This window comes from Zalophus californianus, chromosome 15, assembly GCF_009762305.2.
Source record: "Zalophus californianus isolate mZalCal1 chromosome 15, mZalCal1.pri.v2, whole genome shotgun sequence".
NCBI classification, from domain to species: domain Eukaryota; kingdom Metazoa; phylum Chordata; class Mammalia; order Carnivora; family Otariidae; genus Zalophus; species Zalophus californianus.
The window spans coordinates 70,537,121-70,560,402 of record NC_045609.1 but is presented as its reverse complement, the minus strand read 5'-3'; the positions used below and the strand labels follow the sequence as shown (position 1 = coordinate 70,560,402).

The 23,282-nt window shown below is 43.1% G+C and overlaps 1 protein-coding gene across 3 annotated transcripts in view; it reads right to left on the bottom strand.

Annotated features, from left to right (window-relative positions):
• The window catches only part of ACSL5 (acyl-CoA synthetase long chain family member 5), a 45,544-nt gene that overhangs the window by 8,789 nt on the left and 13,473 nt on the right, over positions 1–23,282 (bottom strand). For 2 of the 3 annotated variants that reach the window (XM_027596340.1, XM_027596341.2), the window contains exons 2-12: positions 19,237–19,421; positions 16,376–16,484; positions 11,890–11,954; positions 11,672–11,773; positions 6,708–6,807; positions 5,538–5,716; positions 4,752–4,784; positions 4,608–4,659; positions 3,752–3,825; positions 3,094–3,171; positions 1,799–1,933 (exon numbers count right to left, since the gene is read on the bottom strand). In XM_027596340.1, the coding sequence (XP_027452141.1) occupies positions 1,799–1,933; positions 3,094–3,171; positions 3,752–3,825; positions 4,608–4,659; positions 4,752–4,784; positions 5,538–5,716; positions 6,708–6,807; positions 11,672–11,773; positions 11,890–11,954; positions 16,376–16,484; positions 19,237–19,392 (1,083 nt within the window). In that variant the 5' untranslated portion in view covers positions 19,393–19,421. Of the gene's footprint in view, positions 1–1,798; positions 1,934–3,093; positions 3,172–3,751; positions 3,826–4,607; positions 4,660–4,751; positions 4,785–5,537; positions 5,717–6,707; positions 6,808–11,671; positions 11,774–11,889; positions 11,955–16,375; positions 16,485–19,236; positions 19,422–20,889; positions 20,970–23,282 lie in introns of those variants that run through there. The other variant, XM_027596342.1, reaches the window with a different exon arrangement.

Genomic DNA, 23,282 nt, shown 5'->3' with positions numbered 1-23,282 from the left:
AACTCTGTGTTAAGTATCACCATATCACAAAAAACTCTTGAAAGTAAAAACATGTGGGGCTCCTGGGTGGTTCAGTCGGTTAAGTGTTTGCCTTCAGCTCAGGTCATGATCTCGGGGTCCTGGGATTGAGTCTTGCATCAGGCTCCCTGCTCAGTGGGGGGTCTGCTTCTCCCTCAGCCTCTACTCCCCCTCCCCCCATTTGTGCTTTCTCTCTCATATAAATAAATAAAATCTTCAAGAAATATAGTGAGCTTTGTAAAGCAAAAAAAAGTACAAATGTCTGGGGCTCCTGAGTGGCTAAATCAGTTAAGCATCCGACTCTTGGTTTTGTCTCAGGTCGTGATCTCAGGGTCATGAGATCAAGCCCTGCACTGGGCTCCACACTTGGCATGGAGTCTGCTTAAGATTCTCTCTCCCTCTCCCTCTGCTCCTTCTGCTCATGTGCTCTCTTTCTATCAAATAAATAAATCTTTTTTTTAAAGTAAAAATGTCTAACATGAACAAAAACCATAATAACCACCAAATAATTCCATAGCATGCTGCGAGCTGTTAGGATTGTTAACATTTATGTTAAAAACAGCACTTTCAATGTCCCGGGGTCATCTGTGTTCTAGAATGCTGCCTGCCCCATCACTGAAGCCCCAGGATAGTATCTAAGATTCACATGTTAAAAGGGAGAGCTAGAATCTCAGGGGTGGAGTCCAAAGCATGTGAAGAGTGACCATGTGGTGTTATTTCCCCAGGGCTCCCATGCCTATGAAATTATGAAGTGATCAAACACCTGGTTAAGAGATTGGATTCCATTACTGTTTTGCCTGGGTTCATAGCCCAGTTCCAAGGACTCTTTGGGAAGATTAGACAATCCAAGACTTGGGTGAGAAACATTAAAGATAAGCTGGGGACATGTTATGTCCCAAAGCAGGGAAGCGATCAGAAACTACTGGGGTTATGTCAAAAGGACACATGAACAGCTTGATGGGGCTCCCAACTTCCAATTTGGACATCACAAAGAATGACTGAAATGGATTAAGCATACAGCTATGCAAATCACAAGTTCATAATAGTACAAAGGAAAAATCTTGGTCATTTCTGAAGATCACTGAGGCACCAATTCATTATTCTGAAGATTGATAAATAAGGGGAAAGAATATTTGTCATGTCTTTCTGGAAGAATCTCAGCTAATGAATGCAAGAGAAATAACTGAATTGAATTAGAAAAATCACCATGTTGTAAACTCTAATGAAAGAGCAGTGATCAATGACAACTAACTACTTTGTGACAATATGATTCTGGCCCAACCCCTTTTTGGATATGACTCTGGTCAAGCTTTTTTTTTTTTTTTTTTTTTTTAACCTCTGAGGCTCAGTCTCCTCGGCTGTAAGTTGGAAATAATAAGTGTAAATGTGATTTCCTGTTTTTGTGAGGATTAAATGACAGAATGCATATGAGATGTTGACCATGGGACCTGGTACCTCAGCAAGAAGCTCAACAGCCAGTAGGTGTTATGAAATCAGAGTGACAACTCCTAAGTAAGTCGGCTTAATTTTGAGGGGTTCCCCAAGTGTCCGAATTGAGCTCTTTCTTCAGATTTGGTCCACGTGATCTTATCCAGATGAATGGGGGTTTCATTTAGTACGGTTTTTCACAGTTGCATTTGTGAATGTGGCCATACGTGGGTGTTGTAGGGAGTGGGGGGTGGAAGTGGAAAAACTTTCTGAGCAACACGGAGTCCCTGAGAGCCTCAGTCAGGCCTAAGCCTTCATCTCAGGGCCAGCCCAGCAGAAGCAAGGTTAGTACCTTATCGTAGATTCTGTTGAGTAGTCGAGGCACGACAGGAAACACTGTTGGCTTCAGAGTTTTCATGTCATCAGGCAGCAACCGAATATCTCCTTGGAAGAAACCAACTTTGGCACCACATGAATACATAATAGCCTAAAAGCAAAACCAAAGGGCAGGGCTCAGAGCCAGAGGCCCCCTGCAGGCAGGGCCTGTCTCGGACCGAATCGAGGAGCTAGGCTGACACCCATGGGCACTTTCCTCTGTACCCCGTCCTCCCCACACATTTCAGACACCCAGGATTCGGAGACCTTACCCCCAGGACAGGTTGGGAACTCACTGCAGCTGAGGTGGTGGGACAGACAGGACAGACGGTGAGACTGAGGGCCCACCCTCTTCCCCCCCTAGCTCTGCGTGACAGTCTGAGACGCTGTCCTTCGTCTGAGACCATTCACCATGTAGCACTAGGGACAATACCTCCAGTTAGACTAGAACATGCCGACTGTTGCAAGACCATCTCAGTTTCAGAGACATGAAAATGTGGGGACAATAATCTTATTAAAATGGATATTTTATGAATCAGATGTCAACACTTCAGCCCAAGGAGCCGAACTGTTCCTTTTGGCGCTTGATGCATCAACAGCTAAGCTGCTTGAAGAGGTGTTTAAGTGGGAAGCAGAGAGAGGATTTTCCATCCATCCTACCACATGTGTTTTGGGGAAGCCAGCACTGCTTTCAGTTCTCAAATCAGCCCCAGAACTGCCTGAAAAGCCCACAGTCCACGCGCAGAAAGGCAGCTCTCTGGCACACACGCAATCCTGAACGGCTCTACTTCACACACACTGAACATCTTGAACATGTTGCCTGGATCAGATGTTCCTTCTCTGCCCTTCCAGGGGTGGGGTGGGGGCAGGGGGAGAGACACTCCCTTTTTTCTAACCTGAGAACTGTTAAAAAAAAATTCTAACTAAAATAAGATTTAAAAGAAGAAACAATGTTTCCTATCCCAGCTCAGCATCAAGAGCAGATAGTAAGCTCCTGGCTAGGACTTCAGGACTCACTGGCACCCTGTGTGAAGGCAGGGGCAAGCATCGGTCCTGCTGGACAGACCCAGAGCCCTACTTCAAGCTAGGAAGTCTTCACAGCAAGTTTGCAGTAATACCGGGGTCCAGGACTCAGCTGCACCAGCTCCCTGCCCTCTGCTTTCCCGTGGGAGAAAGGACTGGAAATGTTGTGTAGCTGCCTTTGGAATAAACATGGAACTAGCAAGTCAGGACTGCCTTTCCACATACCTGCTGGGAACATTGGACACTCACCTCTACAATCCTCTCAAACATATGAGCCAAGGGGAGGTAGGATATGCTCACATCCTCAGGGGTGGGCTTGAAAGAATTCTACAGATCACAACAAGGAGAGGCAACATTGGGTTAATGCCAACTCTCTCTTCCAAAGGAGATTTAAAAGCAGCTCCTATTAACTATAGTTAATAGTTTATAATACTGTATTGCATATCTGAAAGTATTAAGTAAGTAGATCTTAAAGGTTCTCATCACAAGAAAAAAAAACTGTAACTATGTGTGGTGATGGATGTTAGATTTATTGTGGGGACCATTTTGCAACATACACATATATGGAATCATGTTGTACATCTGAAATTAATACAATGTTATGTCAATTATATCTCAATAATTTTTTTTTATTTTAAAGACCCACTCCTTCCCAGGACTGCCACACACAGTTGTACATGTGGTACACTGTATAACTCTGAGAGGTGCCCCTTAACTTCACTGAGTGTAGAGATGTGCAGCAATTCTAACAGACCAAGGCTTGAAAATGCACAGTCCTCTGGACAAAGAAGCACCACTATTTGTCCACATTCAGGCCTTTAACATGATTTTTGTTCTTGTTTCAAGATTAAAATCTTACGACAGATTTACATTTTAATGGGGACCTCTTTTTCAATTGACCACTGACCTCCGTATACTTGATGAAAGAAGAGACATTTGAAACAATATTTTGATGGGTCAGCATGGCTCCTTTAGGGTCACCTGTAGGAAACAGGACATGGAGATAAAGATCCTTTAAATAATAGGTAGCCTTTGGCTATGAAAGAAGAAGCTGCATTCAATTGGTTCTGTTCCAGAGAGCCAAGAGCTTCTCCTGTCACCGCGTCCTCTTATGAATGGTATAGGACTCTGTTTATGAATGATTAATGCCCCCGAGACATTACTGCTGACAACATCGTTAGCCTTCTACTACCACAGAGGGTACAGCCACAATCTCGGGTTGCAACAGTCAAAAGCAAAAATCCAAGTAATCCCACCCTGTGCTGTTTTTATGTTTAGGACTTCAGACCTAACTATATTATCTAACTATCACGTTATAAACTGGTACAATGGACAGGAGGATATGGCCATAGGTCATCACGGGCCACATCAAAAGCTATTAGGAGTTCTAATAGAGAAGTTACTGCAGGGGTGGGGGAAGGCACACACTGATCTGTGTAGAACTCTCCCTGGGTCACCTTGATTGAGCGGAACTATTCTGGCAGTGTCAAACTGAGAGAGTGGAATTGGGGAAGAAAGTTGACTTTGTGGTGCCGTCTGAATAGCTCCTGAAATCCATAGCATGGAAACCCCTCCCAGTGTGTTCAATGAAATTTATTTGCTTATACTTCTGTCTTTCCATTGGGGCATCCATGCTCAAAAGCTTTAGGTTGTAAGACCCTAAGGATAGGGCTCATTATAGGGTATATTTACCAGCCCACCCATGACTCAAGCCGTGTTTTTGGCCGACCAGGGGCCTCTGGGACAGCTTCATGCGCACTGACCTGTGGTCCCACTAGTGAAGCAGATGATACTCAGGTCTTCTGGTCTAGGAGGCTAGAGGGGGAGAGAAGCACAAGGGATTAACCTACCAAGAGCTTTGGGAATTGAACAGGACAAGACTCACATTTGGGCAGAAGAAAACTTACCACAGGTTTCCTGAAGTTCTCTTTGCCTAGATTCTACATGAACAGAAAGCCAAGAAAGGAGGTGATTAGTTAAGATGGAAAGACTTATGACAAATACAGCCCCCTCTTTCTCCTTTCCATGCAAACACCTCCCTTTTCTGTGGGAATAGAACCAAAATTCTAACCCAGATCAGACCTAGAAGCCAAATTCAGGCACAGTGGAAGGCCCAGGGAAGAGCATAAAGTTTCTCTAGAACAGCAACGTCAAGAGGGCAGATTCCAGATGTTCAAACTTCCCACTCTTGAGGTCCAGTCATCTAGGACCATTACTAAATCTTGTTGAATAACAGGAATTGTTGACATTTCAGGGCTTACTACATAGCAGGCACTGTTCTGAACACTTTCTAGAGATTAACTCACGCAACTCTTTACAACTCCTCCTCGAGGTGGGGACTAGGTCGGCCTCATTTTACAGAGGGGGGAAGGGAGATGTGGAGAATCTTGCTGAAGGTCACCTAACTCATAGGTGTGGCGCTGGAATGTGAACCCTGCCACCAGACTCCAGGACCCCCTCTATTTCACTACCGCTGAACTCAGTATTGATAAATCCTCTACTTAGAAGTTGGTGCCCACTGGCCACAGACCGTGCTTCTCCTCCGACACGGTTTCTGAATTGTTTGAGGGGAAAATATTCTCAAAGCCTCACGGCAGGGGTCTTGTGGACCCCGTGCTCTCTGGTTGGTGTCCTGCTTGTTGTCGTGGTGGCAGACCAGGCTTCGAACTGTTAGTTGAATTTAAGGCGCATACCTCAGCATCAAACAGAGACAAGATCTCAATTCCACTTTTCTCCGCTCTTTGCTTCAGGTCATCCTCAAAGGGATCCATGAGGATGATCATTTTCAGGCCTGGGGTGAGGCCTTTCTCCACATTCCCTATCAGCATTGATGCCTTTTGGGGTGTATCGCAGATCACTGTGGCGATATCAGCTGAAAGCAGAAACAGAGCCAGAGGTCACCTTCTTGCTCTGCTCCGTCCTTGACTGCCTTGCAACAAGGGAGAGATTTTTGAAAATTTCAAAGCTAGTGGGTACCCAAAAGAGATTACATCTGCAAATCAGATTTATAATGCATAAAACCTGAAGCATTCCATCGATAATAAATGAGCTTAATGGAAACAGAAGCACATAGTTTTCATGCATGCTGCCCAGATAGTTTACAGTTTCTAGAGTCACGACACTCCTTCTGCTTAAGAATACAGACAACAAACATGGATCACTCAGGTGTGGTCCTGTCAGTGTGTTTTATTTGGGGGAGGGGAGCAGGGAGTAGAAGGGAAAAGAAGGGACAAATGGGATTTTAGCAGGCAAACATTTTATGATTCTACATGTTAGCATTTTCTTGGATAGTTGTTTGTAAAAATAAAAAACTTGTGATTTGTGTCTATAGTCCAGATGCGTCTAGTCACTTAAACTACTAGTTCTGGGACAGAAAGTAAGACCTTGGATATGTGAAACGGGTTGTTATTTGACCACTGAACTTGTACTTGTTTCTCTAACAATGGTATTTCTTTTCTACAAATTCACTGTGGCCATTGGTACATGCTGACTAACTGTACTGACTTGGATTTACAACAATAGGAAATGAAATCAGTGGTTTCATAGTGATTCAGTCAATTAAATGACTTAGTCACTCACTCTGTGACCTTTTATCCAGTGTGGCCAAAGTAAGTTGCCTTATCTCTAAACTCTATCGTTACACTCTGCCACCTTGGGCATTTCATCGAACCTTCTGTGTAGAAGCCAACGCCTCCTTGGGCTTTTTGTAATTTCCTTGTAAATTATAGCCTCAGTACTACAGAACAGAAAAGACTTCAGCAAATTCTGGCCATAGCATTCCAAGTTGGCTAGCAAAAGCAGATACTGAGGAATTACTGAGCATTAAGACAGAATCAAGTTATAATTTAATCGCAAAGTCTTACCCTTGTTGACAATGAATATGATGGCTTCTGCTCCCAAGGTATCATACAGTGGGACAACTACCATGGAGTACGTGTAACAAGCCAACTCAGAGATGATCCACTGTATGGAGAAAAGCTCAAGTAAGGACTAGAAAACACTTTGAAAAGGAAGAGTATTACACTTCAGTCATTCAGGCAACAAATGCTTATTTGATGCCTTTGTGTTAAAATAAATCACCTGGGGGCCCTAGAGACTTGCATTGTTAATGCTATAGAGTAGAGTTAAATAAGAGAGGTAAGCTAGCCAGACAACTACAATACAAAGGACCAACATACGAAAGTAGAATGTGGTAAGTTCCATCCATAAAAGGTACAGAAACCACTCGTTTTAAGGGACTTTTTTAGGTGGGGGACAGGAGGGGCAGAGGGAGAGAGAATCCCAAGCAGACTCCCCGCTGAGCATGGAGCCCTACATGGGGCTTGATCTCAAAACCCTGAGATCATGACCTGAGCTGAAATCAAGAGTTGGATGCTTAATTGACCAAGCCACCCAGGTGCCCCAGTTTTAAGGAATTTTAAGGAAGGAGAAATCACTTTGGAGTGGGGTAAAGGCCATCTGGGACTGCTTTGGGGAAAGTGATAGAAATTGGGCAGGGCTTATGAGCAACTCTATGCCAGCAAATTAGATAACCTGGAAGAAATGGGTGCATTCCTAGAGCTGTATCAACTACCAAAACTGAACCAGGAAGAAATAGAAAACCTGAACAGACCTATAGCCACTAAGGAAATTGAAGCAGTCATCAAAAATCTCCCAAGAAACAAAAGCCCAGGGCCAGATGGCTTCCCAGGGGAATTCTATCAGACATTTCAAGAAGAATTAATACCTATTCTCCTGAAAACTGTTCCAAAACATAGAAATGGGAGGAAAACTTCCAAACTCATTTTATGAGGCCACCATTACCTTGATCCCAAAACCAGACAAAGACCCCATCAAAAAGGAGAATTACAGACCAATATCCTTGATGAACATGGATGCAAAAATTCTCACCAAAATACTAGCCAATAGGATCCAACAGTACATTAAAAGGATTATTCACCACGACCAAGTGGGATTTATCCCTGGGCTGCAAGGCTGGTTCAACATCCGCAAATCAATCAATGTGATACAATACATTAACAAAAGAAAGAACAAGAATCCTATGATCCTCTCAATAGATGCAGAAAAAGCATTTGACAAAGTACAGCATCCTTTCTTGATCAAAACTCTTCAGAGTATAGGGATAGAGGGTACATACCTCAATATCATAAAAGCCATCTATGAAAAACCTACAGCGAATATCATTCTCAATGGGGAAAAGCTGAGAGCTTTTCCCCTAAGGTCAGGAACGCAGCAGGGATGTCCACTCTCACCACTGCTATTCAACATAGTATTAGAAGTCCTAGCCACAGCAATCAGACAACAAAAAGAAATCAAAGGCATCCAAATCGGCAAAGGGGAGGTCAAACTCTCACTCTTTGCAGATGATATGATACTGTATGTGGAAAACCCAAAAGACTCCACCCCAAAACTGCTAGAACTCATACAGGAATTCAGTCAAGTAGCAGGATATAAAATCAATGCCCAGAAATCTGTGGCATTCCTATACACCAACAACAAGACAGAAGAGAGACAAATCAAGGAGTCGATCCCATTTACAATTGCACCCAAAACCATAAGATACCTAGGAATAAATTTAGCCAAAGAGGCAAAGGATCTGTCCTCAGAAAACTATAAAATACTCAGGAAAGAAATTGAAGAAGACACAAAGAAATGGAAAAACGTTCCGTGCTCATGGATTGGAAGAACAACTATTGTGAAGATGTCAGTGCTACCTAGAGCAAGCTACACATTCAATGCAATCCCCATCAAAATACCATCCGCCTTTTTCAAAGAAATGGGAACAAATAATCCTAAAATTTGTATGGAAGCAGAAGAGACCCCGAATAGCCAGCGGAATATTGAAAAAGGAAAGCAAAGCTGGCGGCCTCACAATTCCGGACTTCCAGCTCTATTACAAAGCTGTCATCGTCAAGACAGTATGGTACTGGCACAAAAACAGACACATAGATCAATGGAACAGAATCGAGAGCCCAGAAATGGACCCTCAACTCTACGGTCAACTCATCTTTGACAAAGCAGGAAGGAATGTCCAATGGAAAAAAGACAGTCTCTTCAACAAATGGTGTTGGGAAAATTGGACAGCCACATGCAGAAGAATGAAACTGGACCATTTCCTGACACCACACACAAAACTAGACTCCAAATGGTTGAAAGACCTAAACGTGAGACAGGAGTCCATCCAAATCCTAAAGGAGAACACAGGCAGCAACCTCTTCGACCTCAGCCGCAGCAACTTCTTCCTAGAAACATCGCCAAAGGCAAGGGAAGCCAGGGCAAAAATGAACTATTGGGATTTTATCAAGATCAAAAGCTTTTGCACAGCAAAAGAAACAGTCCACAAAACCAAAAGACAACCGACACAATGGGAGAAAATATTTGCAAATGACATATCAGATAAAGGGCTAGTATCCAAAATCTATAAAGAACTTCTCAAACTCAACACCCAAAGAACAAATAATCCAATCAAGAAATGGGCAGAAGACATGAACAGACATTTTTCCAAAGAAGACATCCAAATGGCCAACAGACACATGAAAAAGTGCTCCACATCGCTCGGCATCAGGGAAATCCAAATCAAAACCTCCATGAGATACCACCTCACACCAGTCAGAATGGCTAAAATGAACAAGTCAGGAAACAACAGATGTTGGCGGGGATGTGGAGAAAGGGGAACCCTCCTACACTGTTGGTGGGAATGCAAGCTGGTGCAACCCCTCTGGAAAACAGTATGGAGGTTCCTCAAACAGTTGAAAATACAGCTACCATACGATCCAGCAACTGCACTACTGGGTATTTACCCCAAAGATACAAATGTAGGGATCCGAAGGGGTATGTGCACCCCAATGTTTATAGCAGCAACGTCCACAATAGCCAAACTGTGGAAAGAGCCAAGATGTCCATCGACAGATGAATGGATAAAGAAGAAGTGGTATATATACACAATGGAATATTATGCAGCCATCGAAAGGAATGAAATCTTGCCATTTGCAACGACGTGGATAGAACTGGAGGGTGTTATGCTGAGTGAAATAAGTCAATCAGAGAAAGACATGTATCGTATGACCTCACTGATATGAGGAATTCTTAATCTCAGGAAACAAACTGAGGGTTGCTGGAGTGGTGGGGGGTGGGAGGGATGGGGTGGCTGGGTGATAGACATTGGGGAGGGTATGTGCTATGGTGAGTGCTGTGAATTGTGCAAGACTGTTGAATCACAGATCTGTACTTCTGAAACAAATAATGCAACATATGTTAAGAAAAAAGAAAAAGAAGAAGAAAGCAGGAGGGGAAGAATGAAGGGGAGTAAGTCAGAGGGGGAGACGAACCATGAGAGACGATGGACTCTGAAAAACAAACTGAGGGTTCTAGAGGGGAGGGGGGTGGGGGGATGGGTTAGCCTGGTGATGGGTATTAAAGAGGGCACGTTCTGCGTGGAGCACTGGGTGTTATGCACAAACCATGAATCATGGAACACTACATCAAAAACTAATGATGTAATGTATGGTGATTAACATAACAATAAAAACTTAAAAAAAAAAGAAATTGGGCAGGGCTTCGAAGGACTGGTAAGATTTGGTTATGGAGATGGAAGCAGGGCAAGCATTCAGAGAAGAAGGAAGTGGATGAACAAAGATAAGACAGCACAACATCACTGTGTATACATCAAAAGGCATGAAGAGCAATACGAAATGAACTGGAAAGGTGGGTCAGAATCTGGTAATGGTGTTATGTACTGACTTGTGTCCTCCCCACCTTAAATTCATGTTGAAACCTTAACCCCCAATGGGACTGTTTTTGGAGAGAGGGGCTTTAAAGAGGTAATTAAGGTTAAATAAGGTCATAAGGGTGGGGTCCAATATGACTGATGTCCTTGTAAGAAGAGGAAGAGGCAACAGGGATGACAGAGGAAAGACCATGTGAGGACTCACTTTGAAGGCAGCCACCTGCAAGCCAAGAAGAGAGACCTCGGTGGAAACCAAACCTGCTGACACCTTGATCTTAGACTTGCAGCCTCCAGAACCATGAGAAAAGAAGTTTCTGTTGTTTAAAGCGCCCTTGTCTGTGGTATTTTGTTATGGCAGCCCGAACAGACGAATACACTAGGTTTGGCATTAAGTTCCTAAAGGAGAGTCAAAGATATCTCTTCCTGTTGAGGCTGGGTGTCACAAAGGTGGATAATGTAGATTCACCCAAAAGTGCAGTCATTGCCCTCCCAGGGTTTTGGTTAAACAACTGGCACTAGGGAGCATAGGACATCCAACCATTCTGCAGCAGCTTTCCCCTAGGATATTGGTCTAATGACTTAACTAAAGCTTAATTGCAATCATCTTTTTTTTTTTGCTTTTTTTTGTTTTTTTGTGTTTTTTTGCAATCATCTTAATGTGTAACAACTGCTTTCAATCACTGTGGAAAGATGGGTACAGCCAGTCTCAGTGGCAATGGGTGCCTTATTTGACAAGTTCAAGTACAACATGCAAGTTCCAATTCTAATACAGATAGCTCCCCCTTTCTACAATGTCCACAAGCTCTTATTTGCGAGCACCACATAGCTTCCTTATTTTCCTCATACAACAAAGAGACTGACTTAAAGGGAATCATCATGGGCTAGGAAATGACAGAAATCTAGGTACTAACTTAGAGCACTAGGCATTCACCCAGGGATTAAGGAGGCCCTGAGCTGTAACTCTTTACAGGGGGACAAGAGTTAAAGAATAGGAGAGCTTTAAATAGTTTTGGTAAGTCATCAGCCAGTGTCATAGTGCTGGTTTCGGGGCAGGGTTTAAGTCTTTAGACTCATTTCTGAAGTTAACTTGAGCATGGTTACCTCTGGCCTATTCTGAGCAAAGATGCCAACAAATTGGTCTGGTGATGGCTTATATCCTTTATGCAAGAGACAGGAACCCAGGTACTCTGCACGATCAGACACCTACGAGAGAGACAGGGAGAAAGGGGGGGGGAAGCAGTCAAGACCCCAAAGAGACCAAATTATCCAGAATACCACAGTAACAAAAGAATCTATCCAAAACCATGGGCATGACTTACCTGCTTGTAGGACAGCCACCTGTAGGGCTGGTTTGGTTTTCTATATCCCAAGCAAGGCCCATTGTCTAAAAACATGACATTAAAAGAAAATGAGTGCCAGCTTCAAATCCTTTGGATCAAGAAGGTAAAGGGGGATTAGGAAGAGACAAGACACAAAGGAGAAATCCAGTAAGGATGTGGGCTTCTCTTATGCGTCAAGGAAAGTCAAAGGCAGTAAGTACTCAGTTCTCAAAGGCAGAGAGAGTCTTACAAACTACGTCTGAAACATTTAGGAAATGCACTGAAACATTCAGCGTGGTTTGGTGTTGGAATATGTGACCTCCGTGGTAATAGGCATTTGGAGAAAACCAGGCATATGGACTACCCGCATGACGTGAACAAGTAAAGCCCATAAGTAAACACAAACAGCCTACCTCTATTGCATCATCTTGGATTGAGCTTCCTTATCATAAATGTATGCTCATAAAAAATACAGAAAAAATCAAAATACGAGCTGTCAATGATTTCATCACTTAAACACTATTATTAACACTGATACTGATTTTCATAGTTCCTTTGTATAGGTTTACAGGATTATGTTCATGCCACAGATATATTTTGGATCCTACTTCCATCCCCCATTTGATATAAAAATTCTCATGTTATTATTTCTTCTCTGTAGAGATTTCAGTGGCCTTTTGTGGACAACTGAGGAAGGGCTCTGTTGCAGTGACTTTGTCTCATTGTGGGTATTTGGGTCGTTTCCAAGTCTGACAGCTGAAATAATGCTCTGATAAATATTTCCAAATTGCTAATTTCAAATTCAGAACATTTCTTAGAATAGAGTCTCTGAAATGAAACACCATGGTTGGGGCAGGCTCGGGGTTGTGGTGGTCGGAACAGCTCAAGTTTTTGATCCCCTGCACCACATTTCTTAGCAGAGCAGTTGTGAGAAAGGACCTTTCTCCCACCAGCGACACATCGAGTCGTACAAGTATCTTTTTCACATGCCTTCTGGTTTGCTAGGTTTAAAAAGTTAGTACTTTAAGTTTCTCTAACAGCAATTTTTTTAAAGATTTTATTTATTTATTTGACTGAGAGAGAGAGAGAGAGGCAGGGAGAGGGAGAAGCAGGCTTCCCACGCAAGAGCAGGGAGCTCAATGTGGGGCTCGATCCCAGGACACTGGGATCATGATCTAAGCCGAAGGCCAATGCTTAACCGACTGAACCACCCAGGGGCCCCTCTAATAGCTATCAAAGTTACCCTTGTTTCATTTACTCTCTTGAATCATCTGTTAATGTACTTTGCCTGTTTGTATGAGAATGTCTCCTGAGATACTGAGGCTCATAAGGAACTACAGAAATATATACACACCCATGCGCACACACACACACAGGTACACTCTTGTCCATACACACGTACACCTGCCTTCAGTATCTTTACAATTGTGTCATACATTTGACAACAGAAGAATTAAACGTCTGAAGAGCTAAAGTTCGGGAACTCCACTTACTAGAATAAACAGCAATGTCAGCCAGGAGAGCCATGCGAATGGTGATGTTAGGTGAGGGAGCCACGCTAACTAAGCGAGAAGCCCCCACGTCTAAGCCAGAGCGAGATGGAATTATTGAGAGAAAGGTAGAAGGGAAGGAAATTTTACCTAGAGGCTCTAGTCAAATTGCTGAGAGGGATTTGGGTCTTGCTGAAAGGAAGCATTCAGAGACGGTGACTACGAATTCAGAGGCAAATCAGTGAATTTCCAATCTAAGTGACAGAGGAAAAGGGAAAGAAAGCTGGGAAGACAGAGCCACTCTGACGAAAGAGATATTTACAAAATGAATGAGGAGCCTGTCCACAGGAAATGCGAGGACTTTTTCTCTCTGCTGGAACAGCTATATGACAGCTCAAGACATCAGGGCTCACGCTGTAGCTTTCCCAGAGGCAAGGCAAGTCCCGCTGAGGTGTTCCCAGCCTCTGCTCCATCCCAGAGAATGCACCCCAGTGGTCTACCACTGCAGAATGTTCCTCACTAGTGCTAGCTACCACTGATGGAATGTTCTCCCTGCACATTAACCGACTACTGTTATCCCTAAGGTACTAACTAAGCATCATGGAGGACCGGGGCAGTCTCTTCAGGCTCACCCAGTAAGAAATGGCAGCAAATGTGGAAAAGTCATACCGCATCACGTCACTTCCCTAATGATGAAAGTTCTAGCTAGAGGCCCATTGCCAAGGAACAAGTCAAATAATTGGCCCTAAGGGGCGCCAACTGAAGTCTCATTAAATTCTGTGCCCTAATCAGCTTCAGCCTATTTAGCCCAAGTCCTGACCAGGCAACAGCCTAGCCTTTGATTAATATATTCAACTCAGATGTCCATCTGTTCTAAAGGTGGGGTCATCTACAAAGAGCCCACCGGTTAACTTCTTGGCAAAGTTGCTGCCCTCAGCTAAGCAGAGTTGAAATTCTGACATGTGGAACCCCTGAGAAGCTCTGTTCAAGATTCAGATTCTTAGGTCTCACTGTGTGGAAATCTGATCCACTGCAACAGGGTGGAGCTAGAGGATCTGTATTTTAAACATTATCCATAGCAGATTCTCAATACAGACCATCTATTGGGTAGGGTAAAAGTATATGTTGGAGCAGGGGCAATGGGGTGGCTCAGTTGGTTAAGCATTTGACCCTTGATTTCGGCTCAGGTCATGATCTCAGGATCGTGATATCAAGCCCTGATCAGGCTCCATGCCCAGCATGGATTCTTAAGATTCTCTGTCTCCCTCTCCCTCTGCCCCACTGCCTCTCTAAAAAAAAAAAAAAAAAGAAAGAAAGAAAGAAAGAAAAAAGGAAAAAAAAAAGTATATATCAAGGCTGATGTATTCATCTCCACTTGGGACCAGACGTATCATTTTTCTATTTCTCATGCCTGCTTACAGGAGAAGCCATTTCACTTTATCTGTTGAGTTGTAATTCAGTTTTGAAAAATATATTTTAAATGAAGGATCTTATATGCCACGTAACATGTGCTAAATGGCTTGTTTCTAGTTACAATAACAACACAATAAAGAAAACTCAAGGAAGAAAAATGTGAAAAATAGAAAATTCCCAAGGAAAGTTTGTTATATTAACCATATAGTATCTTAAGTTGCCAAACAATAAACTAATGGTTGGTTCGGGTTTTGATATTTGCATGGAAGTAAGTACTGATTTGGACTCAGAAATATCAAGTAAAGTCCCCTTTGGAGCCTTCATATAGAAGTTTTCTTTACAATAAACCTTTCTTTGTCTGAAGGTACAACTACTCTTTTAAAACACTTAAGAGCTCACTGAAAATAGAACAATCTAGTCAAACAGACAGATTTCAATATCAGCTGCAACATTTTCTAGTTCTGTTGCCTTTGGAACGTTCCTGAACCTCTGAGTGTCTGTTTCCTCATTTTTAAAAGTAGAGGCAATAATAACTAATCCTTAAGGTTTAGAGGAGGTTAAACAGCTAAGATGTGTGTAGTGCCTGATGCATAGTTGGCACTTGACAAGAGTTGGCTAGTAAATATCATCATAGTCAAAGGCGGAAGGGAAGAAGGGATAAGAAGTCACACAGGCAAGGGCGCCTGGGTGGCTCAGTGGGTTAAGGGTCTGCCTTCTGGCTCAGGTCATGATCCCAGGGTCCTGGGTTCGAGCCCCATATTGTGCTCCCCACTCAGTGGGGAGTCTGCGTCTCCCTCTCCCTCTGCCCCTCCCCCCGGCTCATGCTCTCTCTCTCTCTCTCTCTCAAATAAGTAAATAAAATCTTAAAAAAAAAAAGTCACACAGGCAAACCTATGTCTGGACAGAATGTCACCAAAAAAAAAAAAAAAAAAAAAGATGTAGGGAGTATAAGCTGGTTGATTTTGAAAGGAAACTAGCACACAGTGCATTGTGTTCAGTAATACAGAAACAAGTAGTGAGCCCTGATACGTTGCAAACGAACCTGCCAAAGTCCACATGGTGGCCTTTCTAAGGAAGTCCAAAAGATCATTGCCTTTTGTGATACTAAAGAGTACTGGCAAGGACCAACTTTAGGGTCAAGGACAAGGTAAGAAGTCAGGGGCCCTGAATGCTAATTCTGGCTCAGATTCTGCATCTATAAATGCAAGGAATTGCATTTATGTAAGTCCTGTTTCTGAACAAATATAACAGTGAGTTAATCAAAATACCTTCCTCCACATTATTATCAGCTCTTTACCAACTTGACAGGGAAGTCTTCCTTGTGTTAAGTAAGGGACAGATCCAGAGGGGCAAAGTGATTTTGCACCAGGTTACACAGCTGGAAATGGGAGAGCTGGGTTTCAAATGCAAGTCTGTCCTACACTGTTTCCAGCACCCATTCTGATACTCTGCTCTGTCCCCTGCATTTTGTACGTCTGCCTTTAGACTACCACTGGGGTTTAAGAAGTGAGACAGCGGAGAAGTGTATGAGACGAGACCCCACCTCGGTCTTCTTGCAGTCAAGGTCAGACTGCCAGGCTTACCAGACACAACAAGTCCTCTTTGGAAAACATCATACATTGTCTTGGTATCTGAGTAGTAGTAACATAGCAGGTCGTTGCTCTTCTGGCCAGCGCCCTTCCGTGCCCCGCCCTAAGACACAAGACCAAGTTGAGGCCAAGACTGACTCTCTCCCACCCTTTCCAAACCCTTAGGGATTGAATTGAAGAGACCATCAATACTGAACATTGAGGTCACAGGAATGACCTCTTATTCGATCAATTTTCTAAATCCCCAAATTGCAATATCTCTACCTTATAGAAACCCAGTGACTGTCACAGTTATGTTTTTGGCGATCTCCCCCCACCCCCACCGGCCAACACACCTACACATGTGGAGCGAGGAGATAATAGTATGGTTTTATGTTGCAAAAGATCACACCCAGTTTAAACATCTCCCAGATGCACACTAGGTGCCAGCACTGTGCAGCAGATACTACAGATGAAAGTGAGTTAAGATCGAATCTTTGTCCATCAGCATCTCATGAATGAGAGATCATGGAGTGGCGGTGAGGTGAAAAGGGCAAACATACAACGGTAATATTGTGATGTACATGCTGTAATAGAAATGTACATTCTGGGAGCTGAGTCATGCTACCCATTCTGTATTAAGTAGAAAGCCTGCAAATAAATAATGCTTAATAGGGACTTGGAAGATAAGTAAGCATTTACCAGAAAGTTACAGTTCGGTAGAGGGGAGGGAAAGAACAATGCAGAATGAAGGAAGAGGCTGTATAAAGACACAGAGGCAAAAAGACACATTGCAGAGTCTGGGGGATGGACTCCGTCTGTCCTGTAGAGATCAGGATATTAGAGGAAGAGAAGGTAGCTACAGGTGTGCCTAAACATATCGGCTGGAACCATAGGATCAGGCCCTGATGAGGACCTTGGAGCAGCAAGGTCCTCATCCTCAAAGACAAGCTACACTCTCACGCAAGTTAGTCTAGAGAGGACTAGGCATCAGTTAAATAAAACATTCAAAAATGTAAGTTACTACTGTGGTAAGGGCTAAAGAAGGACAGGGTAACATAACACAACAAGCGATCTAACTTAGTCTAGAGCATCAGGGAAGATTTCCAGGAGATGTCACATTAAGTCAAGCTGTCAACAATGAAGTTCCCTGTCTAGCAAAGGAAGGTAGCCTCTTACTCTTTGTTTACATAGAAGGGCTGAGGAAAAAGGAAGAAGGAAAGATGATTCAGACTCAGTTTTAGGCAACTGGATGAGAAGAGATGCATTTAACTGAGATAGAGCAGGAGGGGAAATAGGAAAGGGTGTGTGTGTGTGTGTGTGTGTGTGTGTAGATAAGCAATAAGGAGAATTGTTGAGCTTGTGTGCCACTGACATTGTCTGGGACCGGGGAGAGATCAGAGCTAGGAAGTCAGATTCAGGTGTCATAACCTTTTAGGTACAATTTCAAGTCATGAGAGAGGAGGGATTTTCTCAGCTGGGAGGATTTCATAGGGATTGGCAGACTATAATCTAGGGCCAGATCTGCCTTGTCATCTGCCTTTACAAATAAAGGTTTATTGGAACACAGCATGCTCATTCATTTACATATTGTCTGCTGCTTTCATGTTACAACAGCAGAGCTGAGTAGTTGCCACAGAGTCCATGTGGCCTGCAAAGCCTGAACAATTCACCGTCTGGCCTTGACAGCATGTGGTTTGCAGCCCCTGCTTTAGAGGAATCGAGATGGTGAGACTGAAACTCTAGCTGACGGGAGGAAAGAAGCTAAGTGACAAGACTGTCTTGGGATTAGGAAGAAATCTCATTGAAGGGTAGTATGAAAGACAAAAAGGAGAATTCTCAAGTCAGTTGAGAGGAAGGCTGAAGGAGAAATCATTGAATTTCAAAGTTAGGTGATAAGTGACCCAGAGAAGTTTGGGCAGATGGTCTCAGTGGGTTGAAGTTCAGGAAAGGAAATGAACAGACTATTCTTAAAGAACTCCAGTGGGGAAAGGGAAGATTGGAAGGAGGTGGTGGTCTGAAGCAGCAGGATCAGGAGCATAGGAAGATGCCAACGGAGAACGTGCAAACATCCCCAAATAAAAGTGGTGGTGGTGGAGAGTAGACGTAACTTGGAGTAAGATTCCCGGGTAGAGGAAAGAAGTTCTTGAAAAGATCAGAAGGGGTTAGCCTTATAAAGGAACAGAAATGCTTTCTTCTCTGCAAAGGATTGAACATGAAAAATGATGAGGAGAATATTCTGGGAGCTTTCCCTTTGCTCAGAGATGTAGGAAGCTGAATGATTTGCTGAAAGTTGGGGAATTGAGGGGGAAAATCCCACTTCAACTTCTGCCCATTTTAAGAATGAATATTAACTCAAAGCCAGAATTTAAATCAAGGAAATAACTTCTTTATCATTCTCAAATATTGGTATCTCAATGAAGACATTCTCCTACCCCCAAAGCACTGGCTCTATCATCTAGATCATAGGTCAGCAAAATTTCTCTGTAAAGGGCTAAGCAGTAAAAACTGGGCTCTGTGGAACACATATGAACTGCTTTTTTTTCTTTTTATTTTTTTTTAAACATGTCTTTTTAAAAATGTAAAAACCATTCTTAGCTTGCTAGCTGCTCATAAAAGAGGTGGATTCTGCCCACGGTCTGTAGCTTACCAACCCTGATCTAGATTATTGGCTTCACAAAACCTAGCTGTGGTTTCATTTTTATTACAAAGCCAAATACGCCAGTAATCGAAGTTTAATTTTGTAGATTTTCTGGTGATTGCTAACCTAAAAGGCTTACTTGCTCACCCTACACCCCATCTTCTTTCTGAGTTATCCCAAGGTATTGAATTACAGTTTGTGCTTCATCAAACGAAAAAGAGGATTGGTAAGTTACCTCAATTCCCACCGACTGGTTGTTCAAATCCAGAAGAGGCAAGACTGGCTGAGGTCTACTGACCAGCCACAGGAAGATGGCGACTCCAAAGGTCAGGATGCAGATCAGTGCCGGGGTTGGAAGTGGGGAAAACAAGAAGTTAAAGATAAAAAGCATCTTTGTGAATAGCAGCAGGAAGTTCAGGCCTTAAAAAAAAAAAAAAAAAAGGAAAGAAAAAGTTAGAGGAAATGGCTGAAATTTTTACTCAATAGTTGTGTTTACAAAAGGACAGACAGACACACACACACAGACTTCTGACCTTCCAAAAAACCAGGGTTGGACCTCTCTAGCAGCAGAATTGCTATTACTATTTACTTTAGCAATGTGGAAAATAATAGAATGCATTCTCCGCTCCTGTGACTTGACTGTCCTCCCACAAGGCAGAAAGGATCAAAGAAAACAAGTTAATCATTTCCTCGACAATTTTATGAAATGAATGCCCTTTTAATTTTTGGCCCACAGGGCCTAGAAGAAGCCCTTCTGGATCCAGCCTAAGTTGGTAGTCAGAGGAGGGCACTCTAGAGACCCTCCCCTGCCCAGGCAGATTGAGCATCAGGAAGGACTGTTCTGCCTGGATTTCTCTAGTATAAAGCAGAAAAGGGAACATCTGTAGAGGCTACTCAACAGAGTTTAAAAATCAAGCATTCTACATGAAGGACATTTCCGGCTAACCAGATACGCCTTGCTCATTGCTCTCTTTTTTGAAGCATTGGGAGAGTCTCAGAGAGCAACAGCATGTCAGCTTGCTGTGTCCAGTGTCTCTCCTCCAGGGAGCCTAGAGAAACCATTTCTGCTGGAGGCAATGTTAGCCAGGTTCCCAGAAAGCGGGCTGGAGAATGGACTTGACACATGGTAGCAAGTTAGCATTAAAGATTCAGGCCAGGAAGAGATCTCAAGAAACTGAAACCACAAAGGTTTTCCCCAACCCAGCTTTTCTTGTAGTTTCCAGCAAAGTTTGGCTTCAAACTGCTCTAGTAGCAGGAAGTAGTGTTTGGGCAGGTCCTAGGAACTTACTCTGGCTGAGGCCATCTCTTCCAATTCTTGCCCAAAACTGTTTTCAGGCTGGGCTTTTTGCATGGATCATGAAATTTAATCCAACCAATGTCATGAAGTAGCATTTTAGAGATGAGAAAAATTGAAGCTCTCAGGGGTAAAGCGACTTGTCCAAATTCACTCACCATTTCCCACTGCTGCTTCCCCATTGAAATCTACAAAACCACCACTCCTCTTTCCTCAGGAGTCTAGTTATAGAGTTCAAGGAGACCAAACCTGTCTGGAACCTTATAGGCAACAGCAAAGGAAATTCAGAATTTGTACTCTTCAAAGTTTACCGCAGTGTCCTCAGAGATGAGGCCAAACTTTCCCACTTCGAATCAAGAGAGCAAAGTTCGCCTGATAAGAAAAAGTTTGATCAGATCAAGATCATAGTTGCCCTGAGAACTTTAGGGGCAACTGCCAGTAGCCGGCATCTGGAACTTTCTCCATGAAGACAACCACTTCCCACCACCTTAACAAAGCTATGGGGCCTGGGAATTGTGTGTGGGAAAAGAAACAGTCACAAGAATCCTTCCGTCAGTCATCTGAGCATTCCTCTGCTCCCTGACAGGTTATTACTTGAACTTGGAGCAGTCCCTTTCCATTTTATGGAGGAAAGTTGAACTTCCAGAGACTGGGATGACTGTCCCCCACTCCTTGGTTTCTTCCACATTGTGTTTAGGGGAAGAAAAAGAAGACACAACAAAAACAAAAGCGAGGCCCCATAGGTGCTAGGTTACCTAACAATGGGTGCCATTGTGACCACCTGCCAGGATTCTGAGAGGTGGGAATTTTGGAATCCAGCCTTACCGGGATTGGTGTGGTGAAGTGGCACTTCCAGGAGACAGAATGTGTTCAAGAGCCAGCCGTGTAGAACTTTGTTTTTCACCAGGTGGGGAACAGCGCAGCCCCGGGGGGGGGGGGGGAGGGGGAATTGTGAAATTGAGAGTGGGTAGCGGCGCTCAAGGGAAGAGAAACCTGCTCTGTGCTCGCCCATCCTTGCACCATCAGCCATTACCGCCCCCAGCCTGCTGGTACCTTCTGATCTGGGATTCTCTGCTCTGTCCTACACACCTTCAAATTAAGAGATTCTTACTTCCATTCCCCTTCTCAACTATGGGAACAAATTGTCACACTAAGGACTTTGGCTTTCTTTTTGCAGACAGCAGATTGACATTTTAATAAGAGATTTTGCAAACAATGTCTTCAAAAGAGGGTCTAAAGGTGAAATTGATGTTTGAGGGATGGTAAGGGATGCGGGGAGGAGGGAGGCTGAAGAGCCCCCTGCAGGTAGCACAAGGGGAGGGAAGGACACAGAAAGAACCCATGACCAGTCTACAGCAGCACCTGCTGTCAACCCCTGGCTGATTGTGACCACTCCGTAATGAGAGCCCCTGATCACCAGATAATCAGATTTTTTTTTCTCCCTGGAAAACGTGGAACACTGCATTTTTGTGAAACCTCCATTTTAACTATTGGCTCAAATAGTTAAGTCTGGTATGAGACAAAACGACATCTGGCTTAATCTGGACCATGGTCTGTCAGTTCTTGAACCCTCCCTTTTAGACATACTGCAGTCACACTGCCCACAAATGTGATGAGACTGACTACTTTGTTACAAACAAGGAAGATACTTACAAATGGCAGTTCGGCAGTTTCAGGAGAATGAAATACCTTGCTTACACTGGCAAGGGATTTTATTTGCAGAAGACACTGAAGGATGTGTCAACGAAATAGCTTACTCTGTTTGCCATGGCAAATCAAGTAGCCAGTTCAAATAGGATATATGCAGAATTTCAGGCGGTTCCTCTCCGCTTCCCCACATTTTTTTAAAATTGAGGCAAAATTCACAGAAGATAGAATTAACCATTTTAAAATGTACAATTTAGCAGCATTTAGTAGATTCATGATGTTGTACAACCATCGACTCTAGTTAGGTCCAAAACAGTTTCGTGCCCATTAAGTACTTACTCCCTCCTCCCCGCAGCCCCTGGAAACCACTAACTTTGTTTCTATTTGCATAATTTCTTACAAATTCTTAATATTTCATATAAATGGAATCATGTAATATGTGACTTTCTGTCTGACTTTTTTCACTAAGCGTAATATTTTCAAGGTTTATCCATGGTATAGCACATGCCAGTGCTTCATTTCTTAGGGCTGAGTAAATATTCCACTATATGGATAGACATTTTACTGATTCATTCATCGGCTGATAGATATTGGGGTTGTTTTCAGTTTTGGCTATGGAGACCAGTGCTATGAGCATTTGTGTGCAGATTTTGTTTTGAATACTTATTTTCAGTTCCTTAAGGTAAATACATAGGAGTGGAATTACTGGGTCACATGGTTCTTCTTTTGAAGAACCACCAAACTGTTTTCCACAGTGGCTGTACCATTTTACGTTCCAAACAACAACACAGAGGGTTCTGGTTTCTTTATACCCTCCACCAACACTTGCTGTTTTCTGGGGTTTTGGGATAATGGTCATCCTAATAGGTATGAAATGGCATCTCATTGTGGTTTTGATTTGTATTTCCCTAATGACTAATGATGTCGGGCATCTTTTCATGTGCTCGTTGTTTATTTGTATTTCTTCTGTGAAGAAAGGTCTATTATAGCCTTTTGCTCATGTTTAAATTGGGTGGTTTGTCTTTTTGTTGTTAAGGTGTAAGAGTTCTTTATATATTCTGGATACTAGACCCTTATCGGATACATGATCTGCAAATATTTTCTCCCATTCTATATAGTCTTTTTACTCTCTTGATAGGCTTTTTAACACATACACACATTTTTCACCTTATGATGCTAGTGCCAGAGAGGATTTGCAACCATACATCATGTCACTCTCTCACAGTTCAGTTGGGAGAAGCTGAGGGCCCAAGAGATGGTAAAACTTCTAGGCTCCACCACTACTGGATTGGGAAGCTCTGGTTAGCAGTCTAACCTTTAGAATCTATTAACACTTCCGG